Below are 20476 nucleotides of genomic sequence, written 5' to 3' on the forward strand. Positions count from 1 at the left end.
GGCTAATCAGCCTATAATTTTCCATCTTTTGTCTTGATCCTTTCTTGAAGGGGGTTACAACAGCGATTTTCCAATCATCTGGAACTTTCCCTGACTCTAGTGATTTTTGAAAGATTACAGCCACGCCTCTGCTATTTCTTCAGCCACCTCCCTCAGAACTCTAGGATGTAGCCCATCGGGCCGGGGGATTTATCAGTTTTTAAACCTTTTAGCTTTTCAAGTACTTTCTGTTTTGTAATGGCTACCATACACAAATCACAAGGTTCCTTCTTTCTCTTAACCAAACCCTCAATTTCTTTATACCTACTAGCCTTTTCTTTCACCCTAACAGGAATATACTGTCTCTGGATTCTTGTTATCTCATTTCTGAAGGCTTCCCATTTTCCAGCTGTCTCTTTACCTGCAAACATCTGCCTTCAATCAGCTTTTGAAAGTTTTTGTCTCATACCTTCAAAATTAGCCTTCCTCCAATTTAGAACTTCAAACTTTAGGTTTGATCTATCCTTTTCCGTCACTATTTTAAAACTAATAGAATTATGGTCGCTGGCCCCAAAGTGCTCACCAACTGACACCTCATTCACCTGCCCTGCCTTATTTCCCAAGAGTAGGTCTAGTTCTGCACCTTCTCTAGTCGGTACATCCACATATTGAATCAGAAAATCTTCCTGTATACACTTAACACTATAGCAGTCCCAGTCTATATTTGGAAAGTTAAAATCCCCTACCATAACCACCCTATTGTTCTTACAGATAACTGAGATCTCCTGACAAAGTTTTTTTTCTCAATTTTCCATTGAGTATTGGGGGGGGGGGGGGGGGGTCTATAATACAATCCCAATAAGGTAATCATTCCTTTATTTCTCAGTTCAATCTAAATAAATTCCTTGGATGTATTTCCGGGAATATCCTCCCCCAGTATAGCTGTAATGTTATCCCTTATCAAAAACGCCACTCCCCCTCCTCTCTTGCCTCCCTTTCTGTAGCATTTGTATCCTGGAACATTAAGCTGCCAGTCCTGTCCATCCCCGAGGTAAAAACAGTGACTGCAGATGCTGGAAACCAGATTCTGGATTAGAGTTGTGCTAGAAAAGCACTGCAGTTCAGGCAACATCCGAGGAGCAGGAAAATAGACGTTTCAGACAAAAGCCCTTCATCAGCAATACAGGCAGAGCCTCCTTGAGCCACGTTTCTGTAATTGCTATGATATCCCAGTTCCACATTCCTAACCATGCCCTGAGTTCATCTGCCTTCCCTGTTAGGCCTCTTGCACTGAAATAAATGCAGTTTCATGTATTAGTCTTATCTTGTTCTGTTTTGTCCCTGCCTGCCCTGTTTGACTCGCTTCTTTTCTCAACTGTACCAGTCTCAGATTGATCTCTTTCCTCACTATCTCCCTTGGTTCCCACCCTCTACATTACTAGTTTAAATCCTTCTGAGCAGCTCTCGCAATGCTCCCTGCCAGTATATTAGTCCCCTTTCAATTCCGGTGCAATCTGTCCTTCTTGTACAGGTCACTTCTACCTCAGAAGAGATTCCAATGATCCAGAAATGTGAATCCTTCTCCCATACACCAGCTCCTCAGCCACACATTAATCTACTCTATCCTCCTATACTGATCTTCACTGGCTCGTAGCACCCGGGAGTAATCCACATATTACTACTCACGAGGACCTCCTTTTTAAATTCCTGCCTGACTGTGTGTTCTCCCTTCAGAATCTCATCCTTTTCCCTTCCTACGTCATTGGTTCCAATGTGGACAATGACCTCCTCCTGGTCCGTCTCCTTGAGAACATTCTGCACCTTCTCTGAGACATCCTTGATCCTGGCACCAGGGAAGCAGCACACCATTCTGATTTTTTTGCTGCTGGCCACAGAAGCATCTGTCTGTGCCTTGGACTGGAGAATCCCCCAACACAATCGATCAGTTGGAACCCCACGTACCCCTCATTGCATTAGAGCCAGTGTCAATACCAGAAGCTTGGCTGTTTGTGCTACATTCCTCTCAGAATTCATCGCGCCCTACATTTTACACATCAACCTTGTTTGAAATGTGGATACATTTCTTCAGATTCCTGAAGAAGGGCTTATGCCCAAAACATCAAATCTCCTGTTCCTTGGATGCTGCCTGACCTGCTGCGCTTTTCCAGCAACACATTTTCAGCTCTGATCTCCAGCATCTGTAGACCTCACTTTCTCCTTGAAATATGGATAGCCACAGAAGACCTCTGCACTACCTGCCTATCTCTGTTACCTTTCCAGGAGTTAACCCATCTAAGTGACTGCATCTGCAAGTTTTCTCCCTTCCTATAATTGCCATCCATCACACACCCTTGCTCTTGTAAATTCTTCATTGCCTCGGTCCCACTAACTGATCCATTCGATCTGATAGGATTCACAACCAACAGCATTTATTGCAGATATAATCCTCAGTAACCCACAAACTCTCCCGAAACACACACATCCAACAAGAAGAGCATATCACTCCACTAAAGGCTATTTTTGCTTCTTTCAATTTACAGACCTAGAAAATAGCACTCTCTTATTCCTCTACAGAACACTGCTCCAGGTTAAAGTAATACTTATGTCTCTTGATTAAACTTAAAAACATAAGCCATAAGACATATCTCAATAAAACATAATCAAGAACTCCCTCTACTCATTGCTGCAGTCTTACTGTAAGGCCACACTTAAAAAAAAAACTCATGTTTCTGTGCTGTGACGAAACAGGTTCCTCCATGATCAGTTGTGAATTTCACTGTTTGTTCCTTTTCCCAGACACACTCCAATGTCCAGTGATCCATGAATTCAAACTGCAAAGGCAATAACTACGCAGGTTCACTGCTGTGTCAGTTAGCAATATGGATTTCTTTCATTTTTTTTCTCTCTCTCTCTCTCTCCTGCATGACCTTACCACATACTGCCTTTGTCTGTTCCTCTCCCTTTTCAAAGTGCTGTTGTTTTTGATTTTTTTCCTCCAAAGTTTCAAAACAATGCAACAGCATATAAAACAGTAATTGCTGCTTCTGGAATTTGAGGAAATCACCTCCAACACTTAAAATACCTCAAAAAAAAAGCAGTCTGTTAGTCATAAATTTTGCCCATCCTCCATTTTGGATTACCCAGAATCTTTGTTAAGCCTTTCCAGTTCTGTTGAATTCCTAGACTGCGACCTGCTTTTGTAGTCACTATATTGGTATAAGAACAAAGAATTATAGCACAGGTACAGGCCCTTCAGCCCGCCAAGCCAGATCCTTTATCTAAACCTGCTGCCTATTTTGCAAGGATCTGTATTCCTCCGCTCCTTGCCCAATCATGTATCTGTCTAAATACATCTTAAATGACGCTATCATGCCCACCTCTGCTGGCAACGGGTTCCAGGTGCCCACACACTCTGCATAAAGAACTTTCCACGCACATCTCCCTTAAACTTTTCCCCTCACACCTTGAACTCATGACACCTCGTAATTGAATTCCCCACTCAGGGAAAAAGTTTCTTGCTATCCACCCTGTCTATACAGATTTTGTCAACCTCAATCAGTGTCCCCATCAACCTCTGTCTTTCTAATGAAAATAATCTTATTCTACTCAACCTCTCTTCATAACTAGTGCTCTCTGTACCAGGCAATATCCTGGCGAACCTCCTCTGCACCCTCTCCAACATATCCACATCCTTTTGGTAATGTGACAACCAGAACTGTACGCAGTATTCCAAATGTGGCTGAACCAAAGTCCTATACAACTGTAACATGACCTGCCAACTCTTGTACTTAATACCCCATCTGATGAAGAAAAGCATGCTGTATGTCTGCTTGACCACTATCAACCTGCGTTGCCATCTTCATGGTACAATGGACCTGAACACCCAGATCTCTCTGTACCTTAATTTTCCCCAGGGCTCTTCCATGTATCGTACAGGTTGTTCTAGAATTGGATCTTTCAAAATGCATCACCTTGCATTTGCTTGGATTGAACTCCATCTGCCATTTCTCAGCCCAACTCCCCAATCTCCCTCTCTCCTACTGTATTCTTTGACAATCCCCTTCACTATCTACTTCTCCACCAATCTTAGTGTCATCTGCAAACTTGCTATTAGATCACCTATACCTTCCTCCAGATCATTTATGTAAATCTGAAACAACAATATTCCCAACACAGATCCTTGTGGAACACCACTGGTCACAGTTCTTCATTTTGAGAAGCTCCCTTCCACTACTACTCTCAATCTCCTGCTGCCCAGCCAGTTCTCTAACCATCTAGCTAATATATCCTGGACCCCAAGCGACTTTACCTTCTCCATTAGCCTACCATGGGGAACATTATCAAACACCTTTCTGAAGTCCATGTATATGACATCTACAGCCCTTCCCCCATCATTTAAATTAGAATTCTTTGAGGAAGTGACAATCAAGTTGATAAGGTATGACATTCCCTGTACAAGACCATTTTGCCAACACTGAAATGCCCATTTTCTTCAATATGGTTCATCCATATCTGATCTGGTCAACAGTATCCCCCAGGATGTTGATAGTGGGGGCTACCGGGGATGGTAATTTGATGGTATTGTGTGAAGCCAATGCTACTTACCAGCTCAACACTTGCTACATTTGGGGCTGCATGACTCAGCACTGCTGTCTCACATCACTCAGGACCTGGTTTGATTCCAGTCTTGGCGACTGTCTACTTTGAATTTGTACATTCTTCCTGTGTCTACATGGGTTTCTTCCAGGTGCTCCGGTTTCCTCCCACAGTTCAAAGATGTGCAGATTAGATGGATTGGCCATGGAAATACAGAGTTATAGAGTAGGAGGGTTGGTCTGCGTGAGAAGCTCTTTGGAGTGTAAGTGTGGACTCACTAGGCTGAATGGCCTGCTTCCATAGTATAGGGACTTTATGATTTGGAGACACACTGCTTCAATATCTGAGTCATCAATGATGCTGAACATTGTATAATCAGCAGCAATGATCCTTACCTCTGATCTAGTGATGGAGGGATGATGATGTGTGAAACAGCAGCAGATGGTTGGTCCTACGATACTAATTTGATTAATTCCTTCAAAGATGATTTGGGGTCACAATTAACCAACAACCATCTTCCCGTTCATATGACACCAACCAGTGGAGAGGTTAACCCTAATTTCTGTAGTTTTGTTTTGCTAGGCCTCTCCCAGCCCAATTACATGAGTGTCTGAAGATGCACTTGGCTTTATTCATCCATAAACACTTCAGTAAAGTTAACCAAGACTTTCTGGAATTGTAGTCAAGAACGTGATGCTGGAAAAGCACAGCAGGTCAGGCAGCATCCAAAGACCAGGAGAATCGACGTTTCAGGTATAAGCCCTTCATCAGGAACCCTCTGACCTCCAGCTTCTGCAGTCCTCATTTTCTCCGATCTGGAATTATAGCCCAGAATCAATAAGCTGCTTATCCCCATTCCCCTACATAAATCGACATTTTCCTAGCTACCATCAATTGAGGAAGGGCAACTAGACCCAAAATGTTAACTCTGTTTTCTCTGCAGATGGTCACAGACCTGTTGAGCTTTTCCAGCAATTTCTATTTTTGTTCCTGATTTACAGCATCCGCAGTTCTTTTTGTTTTTATTTTGTACAAAGAAGCAAAATAGGTTAACCTATTAACACCATAAAGGATACACATCTTAAAGGTTCATTGTCTCTTTTAATGTACTGAAGGAACGAGACTGTTGGTTTTACACAATGTTTAATATACCATCACCTCAAACTTAGTTCATAAGATCAATACAACATTATAGGGTGGAAACATGGTGTGGGCAACATTTTCTCCCACAGACCCATACCATCCACACTAAACTTTCTTACACAATCAAATTAACATTAAAAATTATTAACCTGAACAGTTGACCCTTTTCACTCTCCACAGATGCTACCAGATCTGCTGAATATTTCCAGCACTTTGTATTTATTTTTCATTCAGTAGTCTCTTCCACTACCTCACTCCATCTTCAAAATAGTGACGAGATTTTAAGTGAGATTGACAAGTCTGAATACTAACTGAACCCACCTTCAAAGCAAAGTAAAAGAGACAATGCTGGAAATACTACAATTCTATGGTCAGAAATTATGATTACTCATGACCAAAGATTGCCCAATTGATTCAGGCCTATGGAGTTGGAAAACATTTTTATTCTTAGTTGTCAGAATTATGGCTTCTGTAATAAATGTCTTATTCAATGAGATTGAAGGATTAAGTAATAATCAAAGGAAGGACCGAAGAGAGGGAGGAAGAGGGAGAGTGGATTACTGAGCAAGAGTCCAGGTTGTACTAGCTAGATATAATAGTTATCTCCTGGAATAAGTGTCTTTAACATGATGAGTAGTGGTATGAAAAGAAAATCAATATGGCACACGGTGGTGCAGAAGGCTTTGATTTATATAGAATATTCAGCTGGTTTTCCATGAATTAAAAAAAACTTAAAAGATTATATTGTATAAATATTAAAATTGCAAGCTTGTTCCTTATATCTATAACACAGCATTGCTTTGGAAATGAAGAGCAAGGATGGCTGGGATTAGCTCAAGAGGGAACAACTGAATTAGGTTGTCCCCCTTCCACGATCACCACATAATTTTCAATATGGTGTCACACTGACATCCATCAAGAAACTTCAGAGTTCTCAATAAATAATTCTGTCGACAAATCCTGAAAGACTCTTCTTTTATTCAACCCAAGCGTCATTTAGTCCTCGGACGTTAAAAGACGACACTTGAATTGCTCCAGCACAGAAGGATATTGTCAATTATGTCCATGTTCCTTCTTCAAATAAGCAATGTCCCTGCCACCTTCTCCCTGAACCCTGCATGTAATACTATCCTAAAATTGCAAACAGCTTCATGAAAATAAAAATGAAAGTTGCAAAAAGTAATGATCAAAATAACTCTGACAATTATATGTCAATCCCCTCTTAGATCACATGCTTAAAAAGGATATGTTTGTATATTTTTTATCATTCCAGACAGTTCAGGAAAATCTTCAGGCAGGAGAGCATGAACCCGACATGTTGGACAAGTGCTGTTCTCTTTTAGCCATTTCTTGATACACTATGGGAGAGCAAATCATAAAAATAATATTTACAGAACAGCTTGAAATGATACTGTATCTTTAAAGTGATAAACAGTCCAAGGTACTTCACAGAAACATTAAAGCAAGGTCTGCCATTGAGCCACATGAACAGATTGAAGCAGATAGTCAAAAGCTTGGTCTAAGAAACAGGCTTTAATGCAGTCTCAACTTCACAACACTTTAAATCTACCACATGCAGAAATAGCAACAATTACCCCTTCTCCAATACATTCCACTTGCATTTTCCAGAACTATCTGAACAGTCATTGGTCATACAGAGCTTGAGTATCACTTTAAAAAAAAGCATTTTGTTGAAGCTTTGAGTGCAAGATAAAAAGCTTTGACAAAATGTGCATTTTTTTCAGCGATACAGCAATCTGAATCATAATTTTATTTCAATGAACAGTAGCCTTTCAATTTTAGCAATTCTTATGAATATCTCACAATACTGACAAGGAGAGAATTATACAAAAATGTGCCATTCTTGCAGTACTTTAAATGCTCTTGTATTTATCAAAATATCTTGTCTTTTGTTTTTTTTTGCTGATTGTGGGGGCCTGGCGCTGCACAAATTAGCTGTTATTTTCGGTATCACAACAAATGCGCTTCTGGGATAAAAGACAAATTTTTTTGAGTCACAGTAAATTTCAGTTGTCCTCCCTTGCTGATGAACATGAAAATTCAATTTAATTTTTTTTAACAGATCAGAAATAGCTTTGTTATCCCTGGTTTCACTGTGTGCAGAAAAGAATTGGTTCTATGACCATTCTTCCCTGCACACATGTTGTTACCACCCAAGCAGGCCATTTCTTATAACTGATGAATGATAAAAAATGAGATGAATTGATAGCTATGCTTACCATTTTATGGAAGTGATGTTTGCATTGAAGCACACACATAGTGTCTGGTGTTAAATCTTCATGACAAATAATACAAGGCTCATCATCAAATGTCTGTGAGAAGAAATAAGGAAAGTTTTTAATAGTCTTTGAAAAACTATGTTAAAAACATCTTGCTCATTATGCTCCATCTAATGACCTTAGCTCAGCTATAGGTCTGTCTTCTGACCTTCTTTCCACTAGGAATACATTATGCTACATGGGGAAGTGGGGAGACTTGACATTGGCAAAGTTTGTCCTATCTTAGCATGGAAACAGTCAGCTGGAATTTACTGCAAAGTGGCATCGCAGGCATCTGTGTAAAACTTGTAACTGCATCCTTCAGTTTAAATGTTTTCATTGTAGACCCCCGAAGTGTGAACTGGTGGAAGTGGGGACAACAGGATATCTGGGACCTTACTGAATCAATGAGATTGAAGGATTAAACGATAATCAAAAAGAAGGACTGAGGAGTAGGACGAAGAGTGGGTTACTGCACAAGAGGTAGCTGTTTAAGTTGCTCAATACCTGTAGGCTTTCTCTGTAAAAGGAACGGAGTTTGTCCTATTCCTCTACATGTTCCCCTCGGCTTAATTCTTTTCTCTTCAGAAATTGTCTAATTATCTTTTGAAATCCATAAACTGACCTGTTTTCACTACACTTACAGGAGTTGCATTTTAGATCATAACCGCTTACCGCGTAAAAATTATTAGCCTCACGTCATATACAGGCATAAAGGTCTCCAAGCAGCAAAAATGATCTTTAGCCCATTGAGTTTGTTGGTACCTTAACTCAGTGTCTTTAGGTTTGTGACCTGTCCACTGACAGGAACAATTCATCTCTATCCTTTCTCAGATCTCTCCTCCTGTGAAGGTTACAGCCCCAGCTTCTCCAATCTATGCTTCAATCATCAATACAAGCATTCCAGTAAATCTTTGTTTTTATGAATCCTCTTTACCTTCCCATCGTGCCTGAAGCATGGTGCCCTGAATTAAATATAATATTCAAGTTCCCAGATCAGTGCTTCATTGTAACTTCCTTGCTATTGCATTCAAAGCTTCTATTTATAAACTACTTTGGATGTTGGAAATCTGAAATAAAAATAGAAAACGCTGGAAACACTCAGCAGATCTGACATCATCTCTGGATTCAGAAACAGAGTTTCAGGTTGATGACTTAATTTAAAATGATTAAGGTGAATAAACTGAAATGTTAATTGTTTCTCTCACCCCCATTCACAATTATTGAAACTCTATCCTCTTCACACTGGCTCAGTGGTTCGCACTGCTGCCTTACAGCACCAGGGTCACACGTTCAATTCCAGCCTCAGGCAACTGTCTATGTGGAGTTTACACATTCTCCCTGTGTCTGTGTGGGTTTCCTCTGGGTGCTCTGGTTTCCTCCCACAGTCCAAAGATTTGCATGTCAGGTGAATTGGCCATGCTAAAAATTGCCCATAGTGTTAGGTGCATTAGTCAGAGGGAAATGCGTCTGCGTGGGTTACTCTTTGGAGAGTCAGTGTGGATTTGTTGGGCCAAAGGGCCTGTTTCCACACTGTAGATAATAAAAAAAAATTGAAATTCAGCCCTGTACTCGAGTTTTATTTATTCATTGATGGGATGTGGGTGTTGCTGGCTGGCCAGCATTTATTGCCTGTCCTTAGTTGCCCTTGAGGTGTTGGTGCAGAGCTGCCTTCTCGAACTGCTGTAGTCCAAATGCTGCAGGCAGTCCCACAATGCCCTTAGGGAGGGAATTCCAGGACTTTGACCCAGCGGCAGTGAAGGAACGGCAGGATACACAGTCTGAGGTCTTTTCTTATCTCTACCTTTTTGTTGTAAGGTATACTTTATCACTTACTGGAGGAGTGCTTTCATGCCATTGCGAAGCAGTCTGAACTTTGTTCACTTTCCAAGGCTGTGACTGGGCATTTCTAGCAGCTGAAACAGTAGTTGGTCTCAAACCTTCGCTTGATGCTGCAGGTACTGTGTGTGAAACACCAAAGTCAGACGTTGGCTTTTGTTGAACAAGAGTTGCTGGCAGTTGAAAGGTGGCAGGCGCAACCTGGACCTATAAAATGAAAGATAGGGAGAAAGAAGCATACATGCACCATGAACCTTCTACAATGAAAATAATGAGCCCTGACAACAGGACAGAGGCACGGTGGCTCAGTGGTTAGCACTGCAGCTTCACAACACCAGGGTCCAAGGTTCGATTCCAGCCTCATGTGACTGTCTGTGTGCAGTTTGCACATTCTCCCCGAGTCTGCGTGGGTTTCCTCCAGGTGCTCCGGTTTCCTCCCACAGTTCAAAGATGTGCAGGTCAGGTGAATTGGGCATTCTAAATTGTCCACAGTGCTAAGTGCATTAGTCAGAGGGAAATGGGTCTGGGTGGGTTACTCTTCGGAGGGTCGGTATGGACTGGTTGGGCCAAAGGGTCTGTTTCCGCACTGTAGGGAATCTAATCATTTAGTTTTGAATTTACCATCATACATACATTTCAATTACAATTTTTAACTAACTACCACCTGCAAATAACACAGCAGAATTAAGCCTAGTTTTTTTTGAGTTTAATACTGAGCTTTAGCTGCTTCGATCCTAATTCCCTTTCTAAGCCTCTCACTCTCGCTGCAAACTAACAAACATTAGCCATTGAAGGGGCTACTGGAATGCATGAAACTTTTGGGAACTAGACTTAGTTCCACTGAAAGTGACAGGTCAGCTCCTGGTGAGCACTGTTGGAAGATGAGCAAGAACTGCCTTTGGTGCTCAACTCTGCAGTTTAAGGAGTGTTCAGTGAGAACAACATACTCCTATGACAAAGAATGGCTTACCAAAATGTTGTGGAGGGGTGGACAAGGTCAGAAGTCCAGGACCAGGACCTAGTCTAACAGGATTATTTGAAATCACAGGCTTTCAAAGTGCTGCCCCTTCCTCAGGTGAAGTGAAGAGGAGCACAAAGGCACGGATCTTTTAGGCAGAGAGATCAAAACATTGTACAAATGGTGTGAATTGAGTGTCAACACGTTGAATACCAAATCTCTGCAGGTGATCACAAGTGTCTGATGGTATGAGTAGAATGTCACCAGCTGAATAGCAAGTGAAGGGATGATCTATGATCTGATTATTTAAAGCAGAGATATAATTACCACAAGTTAAAAATAAGGCGGTGCTAGAGACAAACCAAATGGCTGGAATAACATGCGAGGTATAAGAGTCGCATACTGAGGGTCTAACCAAAGTAACAAGTTATCCAAAACTGTACAAACTAATTAAGGTAGAACGATCATAAATTATCAACATGATGGTGTCAAAACTGAACAGTAAGGAAGATTTTACAAATACGACCAATAGAATACCCTTCGTCTCCAGTACTTCTCCGGAGCAGAGAGACTATGCTATGTTCTCTGCAGCCTTCAATATGTCATCAGTGACAACAAACATCTCACCAAGATCATCCCTACACCTCCACTTCTCACCTTTGAACAACCACCGAACCTTAAACAGACCATCATTTACAGTAAACTACCCAGCCTTCAGGACAACATTGACCAGAACACCACACAACCCTTCCATGACAACCTCTGCAATATCATTAACATGGATATCACCATCACTCGTGCAAACACCAACCAGCAAGTACATGGCAGAGACAGTACTGCCTGAATAAAAGGAGTATATCTCATACACTGCTAGCAAGGATACTCCAAAATATGGTATATTGGCGAGACCATGCAGATGCTATGACAATGGATGAATGGACACTGTGCAACAATTGCCAGGCAGGAACGTTCCCTCCCAGTCGTGGAACAGTTCAGCGGTCAGGGACATTCAGCCTCTAATCTTCAGTAGGTGCCCTACAAGTTAACTTGCTAGATACACAAATCTAGAAAGCACAGAATCGCTGAGCAGAAACGAATAGCCAAGTTCTGTAGCCATGGAGACAGCTTCAACCGTGACCGTGGGTTCATGTCATGCCACATGTAACCCCACCATGCAGTTCTATATCTGTGAGGTCTTCCCTTACTGTCCAACTTTGACACTATCATGTTGATAACTTATGATCGCTCTACCTTAATTAGTTTGAACGGCTTTGGATTACTTGTTACTTTGGTTAGACCATCAACACGTGTATCTTATACCCAGCATGTTTGGTTTGTCTCCAACACCATCTTATTTTTAATTTTCTGTAATTACTCCCTGCCTCAATTGATTGGATCACAGGTTATCCCTTCCCTTGCTATTCAACTGGTGACACTTTACTCACACCGTCTGATACTTTGATTATCTGCAGAGACTTGCTATTCAGCCTGTTGGCACTCCACTTACACTTTTTGTATAATCTTTTGATCTCTCTGCCTATTAATTCTGTACCTATGTGCTTCTCTTCACTTCACCTGATAAAGAAGCAGTGCTTCGAAAGCTTAACCTGTTGGACTATAACCTGACGCTGTGTGACTTCTGACTTTTCCAAAATGTGTTACCTCTGGAGATAGTACCCAGAGAGGTTGTAAAATGAGCTAGAAAATCAACAGCTGTTGTGTCAGGATGCTGAGGTGATGGAGAGAGGTCAGTGAAGAAAGGTAGAACAACCAGCTCTTCGCAGTGAGATGGGGACTCTTGGGTTATGGTTGACAGAAGGTTGCACATTTTGCTTGGAATTGGGGCCATTGTCAGTCTTGTTCACAGCCCAAAGATAAAAGTAGATCAAAGTGAACAAGTCTGTGTTTTTGACTTAAATCTCTACACATATGTTCAGATGGAGGTATGGAAACTTTTATTTCACCACATCCTTCTCTCTCATACATTATGAGTAAACCTTCAAAAACTTGGGACCACTCCTCCATCCTGTGAAACAGTAAACAGGGATAACTGAGGCGTCCAGCTATTGAGTTTTTAGCATTTAGACAATTTTCAGATTCTCACCTTTGTTTTGTCCTGATGATCCAAAATGAGTTCTGCCACTCGATTAATTATTTCATCGCATACTAATCCAGAAAGGGAACCGCCATTTGCATTACGAACCTCTTTAATGAAATTAGTCAGATGGGTGCTGTAAAGCAGAGTGAACAGTTTTGGTTCAGTATTGGCTGTAAACAGTCATTACTGACTTTATTATTCTAGTCGACAAGATGAGAACCTATGTTTAAACAAAGGTAGCTCATAATAATAGAAATATTCATTTAAGATCACGTAAATTTAATCGATTTGGCTTCAAACCTACCTTGAATAATGAGGAAACATGGTCAAAAGACGGCTGATGATTTTATCAAAGCTGCTTTTGGGTTGCAGAGATGTTGCATTTGCAGGTTGACTTGTTGAATGCAGAGTATCAGGAGACGTTGCAATTTCTGGTACAATGCGTGTGCCTGATCTATTATTTACTGGTATCCAGGCAGACTGTGGCGTTGTCAAAGAACTATCATGTTGAATTTGGTTTAAGGAAGACTGGCTTTGTAAGCTGCATGTTACAGGTGAAGCCTTAGCCGTTGCTTCAGCAGTCCTTGGGGCTGTTTGCATTAAAGCCATCAGAGGTTTCGGTGCTGCAGCGGCTGAGGCTTGTGCAATAGTTGCAATCTGGTTTCGCATCTGCAACTCTTTACTTGCAGAAGAGAAAGATGCTATAATGGCAGGATCATCATTCTCCAGTAGTATCTAAATTTAAAACAAAAACATCTTTCAATGGGAACAAGATAATATACGTTTTCTCTGTATACTTATGTTATGAATTCTGTTATAATGTTACTTTATACAAACCATGTATCTAAAACACATTTTTTGATCCATCACCAAAGGATACTTCTATTCCCAAAACAGGAAACATCTCCACCTTTGCCCTCCTTACTGCTGAAATTGACATCCAAGCCTCCTCTCATTTACACAGTCACAGTCTTACGAAATAGAAATAGACTCTTTGGTCCAACTCATCCACGCTGACCAGAAACCCTAATATGACCTAGCCCCATTTGCCAGCATTTGGCCCATATCCCTTTAAACCCTTCCTATTAATGTAGCCATCCAGATGCCTTTTAAATGTTGCAATTGTACCAGCTTCCACCACTTCCTCTGGCAGCTCATTCCATACACACACCACATTCTGTGTAAAGAAGTTGCCCCTTATGTCCTTTTTAAATCTTTACCCTCTCAGCTTAAACTTTTGCCCTCTGTTTGGACTCCCCAACCCTGGGAAAGAAACCTTGTCTATTTACTCTATCCATGTCCCTCATGATTTTATAAACCTTTATGAGGTCATCCCTCAGCCTCCAAAACTCCAGAGAAAACAGCCCCAGCTTATTCAGGTTCACCCTGTAACTGAAACCCTCCAGTCCTGGCAACATGCTTGTAAATCGTTTCTGCACACTCTCAAGTTTAACATCCTTTTTATAGAAGGGCAACTAGAATTCTTTTCGAAGGTCTTTGTTTCTGGTTTCCTGATCACTGCCCTAGGTAAGGAATTTCAATTCATCCAGCAATCTACAGCTAGCATCTTTTCTCTTTCACCACCCCAGACTGTGCTTATCCTCATTGTTACTCCGTCCTCTAGTGCCTCAATTTCAAAATCATTGACATGCTTTTAAAATCCTTCCATGGCTTCATTCCACTCCTGCCTTTGCAACTTGCTTCAGAATCCTATATTCCTGATCACGTTCTTCCAGCACTGATTGCAAGGGGGGGGGGAGGGTGGAAGGAAAGGAGAAGGAGAGTTGGTGTGAGGGAGGGATGAACAGACTGTTGACTCACTACCACACACACTGACTGTAAGCTGTGAAGGAGAGAAGACAGAAGTGAATATTCTAATGGCTTCACCCTCACATTTTATTCAAAGGTGTGTTGAAGCTGGTTTTAAATTTTCTCTTAGCTGGTACTTTGTAAAGCCCACTGAATTAAAAGCAATAGGAAATTGCAAAGAAACACACTGATTAATTGAGTGCGCAAAACTATGGCTGACAGAGTTGAATTGTGACCATGTGTGAGGTCATCTACTCTAGTACAAAAAAAACAACCATTTTAAATGGCAAGGATCTAGGATCTGGACAGACACAAAGAGATTTGTCAGTCGAGTTGACAAATTATTAAAAGCTGATGCACACATATTCAAAAGATATCAAAAATACTAATGGAATATAGGAATTTATCTCAAGGAGTTAACAGACAATAGAGAGAATATGTAACAGCTTATATACAGCCTTAGTTTGACAGATCTGGTTAACTGCATATAGGGTAGAACAGCACATTTCAGGACAATTTGTTTTTATTTATTCACAGACATGGGCATTGCTGGCTTGGCCCGAGTTCATTGTCCTTCGCTAACTATCCTTGAGGTGGCAGTGGTGCGTTGCTTCCTTGAACCACTGTAGTCCAGTGCTTTAGGCTGTGTACTTGCTTGTGTATTCTATGTGTCACAGCAACATAGTTAATGACAATCTGAACATTCAGCCTTTTCTGCTAGTTTAAGAAGTTCAGTATTCTTAGACCATTTGCCCAGGACCGAATTAATAATTTTTAAAAAGTGTAGGAATTGGAGGTAGTGACATATTTTGCGAGTTTATACACGCACCCTGCAGATAAATTCTGAAACATGGCTACAGCATTTTCTTCAGGTTCTATGATTTTGAATGGAGTAATCTCCAATTCTATATAAGTTGAATAACCTGTAATATAAATGACCCAAGATGCACATTCTTCAACACATTGTATCATTGTTACAGTTTCAAACATGTAAGTTTTTGTGAAACATTTCACTAAAAATCACTTACGCTAGAGTTTGGAGGTGCTGGGAGACTTGGAATAGAGATCGGTGGAAGGCTGCTTAGATGAGCTCCATTCTTTAACCGAGTCAACTGGTTATTAAGGTCTGTCTGTAAAGGTGAATACTTACTGTTAGTGCTCAATCTTGAGAACCTTTCAATTATTTTCCACTAAGTATTAATGAAAAGTCAACATGGAAAATGTAACTGTAAAAGACCATTAACCATCATCCAGAATACCCGTGGTTATCTTCATGCAAATCTGAACCTGAGCATTATTCAGCTGAGGAAAACAAACACAATATTCTGTCCGCTGACACAAGAATTAACTCTTTCTCCATACTAATTAAACAGTATACAAAGTAATCTGTAGAATTCTATGTGAGGTAAACATTGGACCAAATCCAGCCCGAACTCACCTCACTTTGATTGATTTGTTGGTTGATTGTAAATAGAAATGTTTTCCAGGCTGCAACTGACATTTGTTGTTGTGGATTAGTTGGGATTGGGCTTCTGCATGAAAAGAGAACAGTCAAATATCATAAAATTCCCCTAAGAATTGCATGCCATGTTGTTTCCTACATTGATATAGATCTTGTCAGGATTTTCCTCCAAAATCATATTAGGCAATTTGTATGCACATCTTTGGCTATATTTTGGGAATAGATTTCTCAGCACATCGGATCATATACGGAACCCCTGTATACAATCCCTGTATTTATTATCTGTTTCATTTCATGATGTTTCCAACAGTGGAAATGCTGAACTTACATCCCATTTCTAATTGCCTGGGTGGCTACCTTTGGAAAGCATTTTTCCGTCTTGATTTACTAGTCTAATTCAGAGGGTATTAGGAGTCGTGCAGATTAACATCAATTAAAATCAATTAGTGAACCAGTGAGCATTTTATTAAAAAAAAGAACATAGTTTTGATCGTTACTTTACTGATGGCTGCTCACAAAGCTAGTGATCTGATTTTACAAATTGCTGGAATTCTTGACAGCTGGACTGCCACTGCCATGTTTTGGAAATGAGCACCGACAAACACTAGACAAGCTCAGTATGAAGACTAGATATAATACCAGATTAAGAACACAAAATGGAGCATGTGCAGCTGCAACGCAAGGGAAAAAGAAATGCAAATCAGTCAAATTTATTATACTAAACATAATAAGGCTAGCAAGTTTGAAAGAAACATCCTAGAAATTAACAAATGAGCTGGATAGAACATTTAGGTGGACCTTAGATGGACAGGACAACGGTAGAGGAATGGATTGGAGAAAAGCATGAATGGTGTTCATTCAGCCAAGTATGATGGAAAACAGGTCAAGGATGGTAGCACCAAACACACTTCCTCTTCCCTTTCAGTATTCCAAAGGGACCATCCCCTCTGCGATACCTTGGTCCACTCAGTTATGAGATGTAACCCCTGCCTTTTTATCTCTTCTCTGCCCAAGGTCCCAAACAATCCATCCAGTTGAAGCAGCAATTTATGCGCACTTCTTTCAAACTTGTTTATTGACTTTGTGCTCACAATGTGATCTCCTCCATTATTGGGGAGAGTAAACACAGACTGGTTTGTGCAATCCAGTTAGCCTCTGCTTAATGTTGACTAATTTAACCTAGTTAATAAAGTAGCCTCAGTTTAACTGTTGAACTTTTCCAGTTTCACTTTAGTGACACGGTTAGACTTGCTATTTTGTGACCTGAATACTCAATTGGCCTTCTCTTCAGCTCCTGACCTCTCTGTTCTTTATTTCCTTGTGCTGCCTCTTGTCCGCAGCTTTGCTTCCAGCCTGGCTCCTGTCCCTAACCTTGGCTCACCTTTCACTGTCTCACAGCACCTTTACCCATTCATGAATTTGCATGGGAGATTCTGGCCTCCGTCTAGTGTTAGGAATTAGACAGTACAGATAGTCCTGGGACTCCAGCTGATGCATGACTGCACTGACTAACTTCTGCCACTAGATGAACTCTAGTCTATATAAGAATACTGCAATATGAGCAAACTCAGCAAACACCTCGTGTTATGTGATTTTTTAACTCTAAACTCAGTACGGAATGCTTTGAAGAAGCCTTAAAGCGTTCACTCTGGACTTAAACATTAAATCTATTTCTTGTTCTTTCTCCACAGATGCTGCCAGAGAAATGGTGAGTTTCCGCAGCACTTTCTATTTTTATTTCAGATGTCTAGCATCCATAGCATTTTGCTTTTATTTTACTGTATGGCAAGTGTTTGATTGTAACCTCAGCCATTGTGGGAACTGAACACATGGTGTGGGCATCACTCTGCATGGCAAACCACTCATCTAGCCAATGGAACTAACTGACACTCTACTCATCATGACTGGATAAAAGTGTCCAGAGAGTTCCTCCCTTCCCTGTCATCACTGCACCTTGGAACCCAGGTCAACAATTGTAATGAAATTCCAGATGCAGACATTGCTTGTAAATGTTGCTGTCGCAGACCTCCACAAACTTCCAAAGCTGTAGCTGCAGCACAGCATCAGCACTGCCATGTGTATGGAATCTTATTTTATTGGTTTAATTATTGACAGTATATGTATCTTAATACAATTTTTAAAAAACTTTTTAAACTGATTATTTTATCTCATTTAAATTATAGGTGGGATAAATTAATTATTTACTCCTGACCTCTCAGCAACATCTTACAATTTTTTCTCACACACAGACTCATTAGAATTAAGTCATTGTCACGTGTACTCAAGTACAAAGTACTGGATTTCAGTGAAATGTGTACAATGTTGCACAAATAAGGTGCCATCTTAGATACAAAGTACCTTGGTACAAATCTTAGACACTAAAATGGATTAGGTACAAAAATAGAGAAATAAAGAGAAAAGCTATAACAGCAAAGAACACTTTGTGTCATTTCTTTTAGGAAATAATTCATTGCACAAAATAATCAGTGCACAAGATAGAGAAGCCATGACTTGGAAGTGCCGGTGTTGGACTGGGGTGGACAAAGTTAGAAATCACACAACACCAGGTTATAGTCCACCAGGTTTCTAAATAAACCTGTTGGACTATAACCTGGTGTTGTGTGATTTCTAACTTTGTGGAGAAGCAGGGGTGTAAATCCTGAGATTGTTTAGCACTTGAATGACAGAGGGGGTTTCAGAAGTTTTGGGCCAAAAGACCTCCTCCACCTGTACTTGAATTGTGGGGAAAATGGCAATAGAAAGAGAAAGCTCCTAATCCTAGAATTATAAATTAAACAACATTTCAGACTCACCTGGTAAGTGCTTTCATTTTATCTATCATACGCTTGGCATCGTCAGCTGCTCTATAATGGGAAAAGAGCTGTGTTCTCCACCAGCTCTCCAGCACAGACACCTAAATAAAAGTGAGACAGCAATATTACATCGAAAAGATCAAAAATAGAAGTAAAGTAACTGGTACCACTTCTATCAAGTAGCATTTACTTTATTATGAAAAAATCCTAACTTCTACAAAATTGTAATAATATTATCCTGGAAACTATCAAGATGTGGTCACATTTTTTTCTGGCTCTTACTAATAAAAGATCACCCTTTGTTCCCAACTCCAATAATCATGTCTGAATGAAATGGTGTCCTGTCGAGTTTTGCCCACATTGAGATTAAATCACAGAACTGTCTGAATTGAAAAGATCCTTACATTAGCTTAATGAAAAAGTGCAGCATGGTATAGTTTTGAAGGCTGGAAGTGAAGGTGAACCCTGTCCAATCCATTGAGAGTTGGGAACATTGAGGGAACTGGTATTGATTTTGGTGAAAAAGGAGATTTATTAGGGAAAGAAGAAATAAATCAGATCGCAATCCAAAATCCTTGGCTGGAAAGTGTGCCAGTGAGAGTATTAACTCCGGAGGAATAGCTTTATATCCTATAAAGACATCAATGAAATAGAGGACAGATCTTGCTAGTGTTGGTGCAATTTCTAACTTATTGCTGAACAGCAAGGAGTGGTACTGCTCATCCACTGCAGCATTCTCATAAAAACATAAAAAAATTAGGAACAGGAGTCGCTATTCAGCCCAATCCATCGTTCGATGAGATCATGACTGATATTCTACTTCAACACATTTCCTGTACCAACTCCTTGGTGTTTCAATACGTAGAAATCTATCAGCCTCAGTCTTCAACATATTCAATTCGGCGACAGAGAATTCCAAGTTTCGGCACCATCTAAGTGAAGAAACTCCCCCTTATCTCAATCATAAATGGTCTTCCCCTTATCCTGAGACTGCGTTCCCAGCCAGCCCCAGCGAGTGCAAACATCTCTCATGCATCTATTCTTTCAATGTCTGTAACCAGTTTGTAAGTATGAATGAGATCATTTTTCACTCTTCTAAACCCAAGAATATTGACTCAGTCTATTTAATTTTGTTACATAGGACAATGCATCCATCCAGGAATTAGGTTAGTGACCATTTGTTGCACTTCCTCTCTGGCAAGTGTATCTTTCCATGGGTAAGGAGAAAAAAAATTGCATTCAAAGCTCCAGGTGTGGTATCACCAAAGCTCTGTATAATTGCAGTATGCCATTTTTGACTCCATGTGCAAATTTTCTTGTAATAAAAGCCAACATACCACTTGCCTTAATTGCTTGCTGTACTTGCATTTCAACATTCAGTGCCTCATAAACAAAAGGGAACATCAAAATCCCTTTGAAATGCAACACTTTCCAGTCTCCCACCATTTAAGGCATACTCTTTTACTACTGGAGTGTTCACATTGTGATTCAGCTGCCAAT

At 40.4% G+C, this 20476-nt stretch overlaps 1 protein-coding gene across 2 annotated transcripts in view; it reads right to left on the reverse strand.

The window, feature by feature from the left end:
* Positions 1-5701: 5701 nt before the first annotated feature.
* Positions 5702-20476, reverse strand: part of ttc3 (tetratricopeptide repeat domain 3) — a 121932-nt gene continuing 107157 nt past the window's right edge. For both annotated transcript variants that reach the window (XM_060833812.1, XM_060833813.1), the window contains 8 exons: positions 18977-19077; positions 16140-16233; positions 15730-15831; positions 13197-13627; positions 12899-13025; positions 9834-10043; positions 7959-8051; positions 5702-7076 (listed from right to left, as the gene is read on the reverse strand). In XM_060833812.1, coding sequence (XP_060689795.1) covers positions 6954-7076; positions 7959-8051; positions 9834-10043; positions 12899-13025; positions 13197-13627; positions 15730-15831; positions 16140-16233; positions 18977-19077 — 1281 coding nt within the window. In that variant the 3' untranslated portion in view covers positions 5702-6953. The remainder of the gene's footprint in view (positions 7077-7958; positions 8052-9833; positions 10044-12898; positions 13026-13196; positions 13628-15729; positions 15832-16139; positions 16234-18976; positions 19078-20476) is intronic.

The sequence above is a fragment of the Hemiscyllium ocellatum genome, chromosome 12 (assembly GCF_020745735.1).
Source record: "Hemiscyllium ocellatum isolate sHemOce1 chromosome 12, sHemOce1.pat.X.cur, whole genome shotgun sequence".
Lineage (NCBI taxonomy): Eukaryota > Metazoa > Chordata > Chondrichthyes > Orectolobiformes > Hemiscylliidae > Hemiscyllium > Hemiscyllium ocellatum.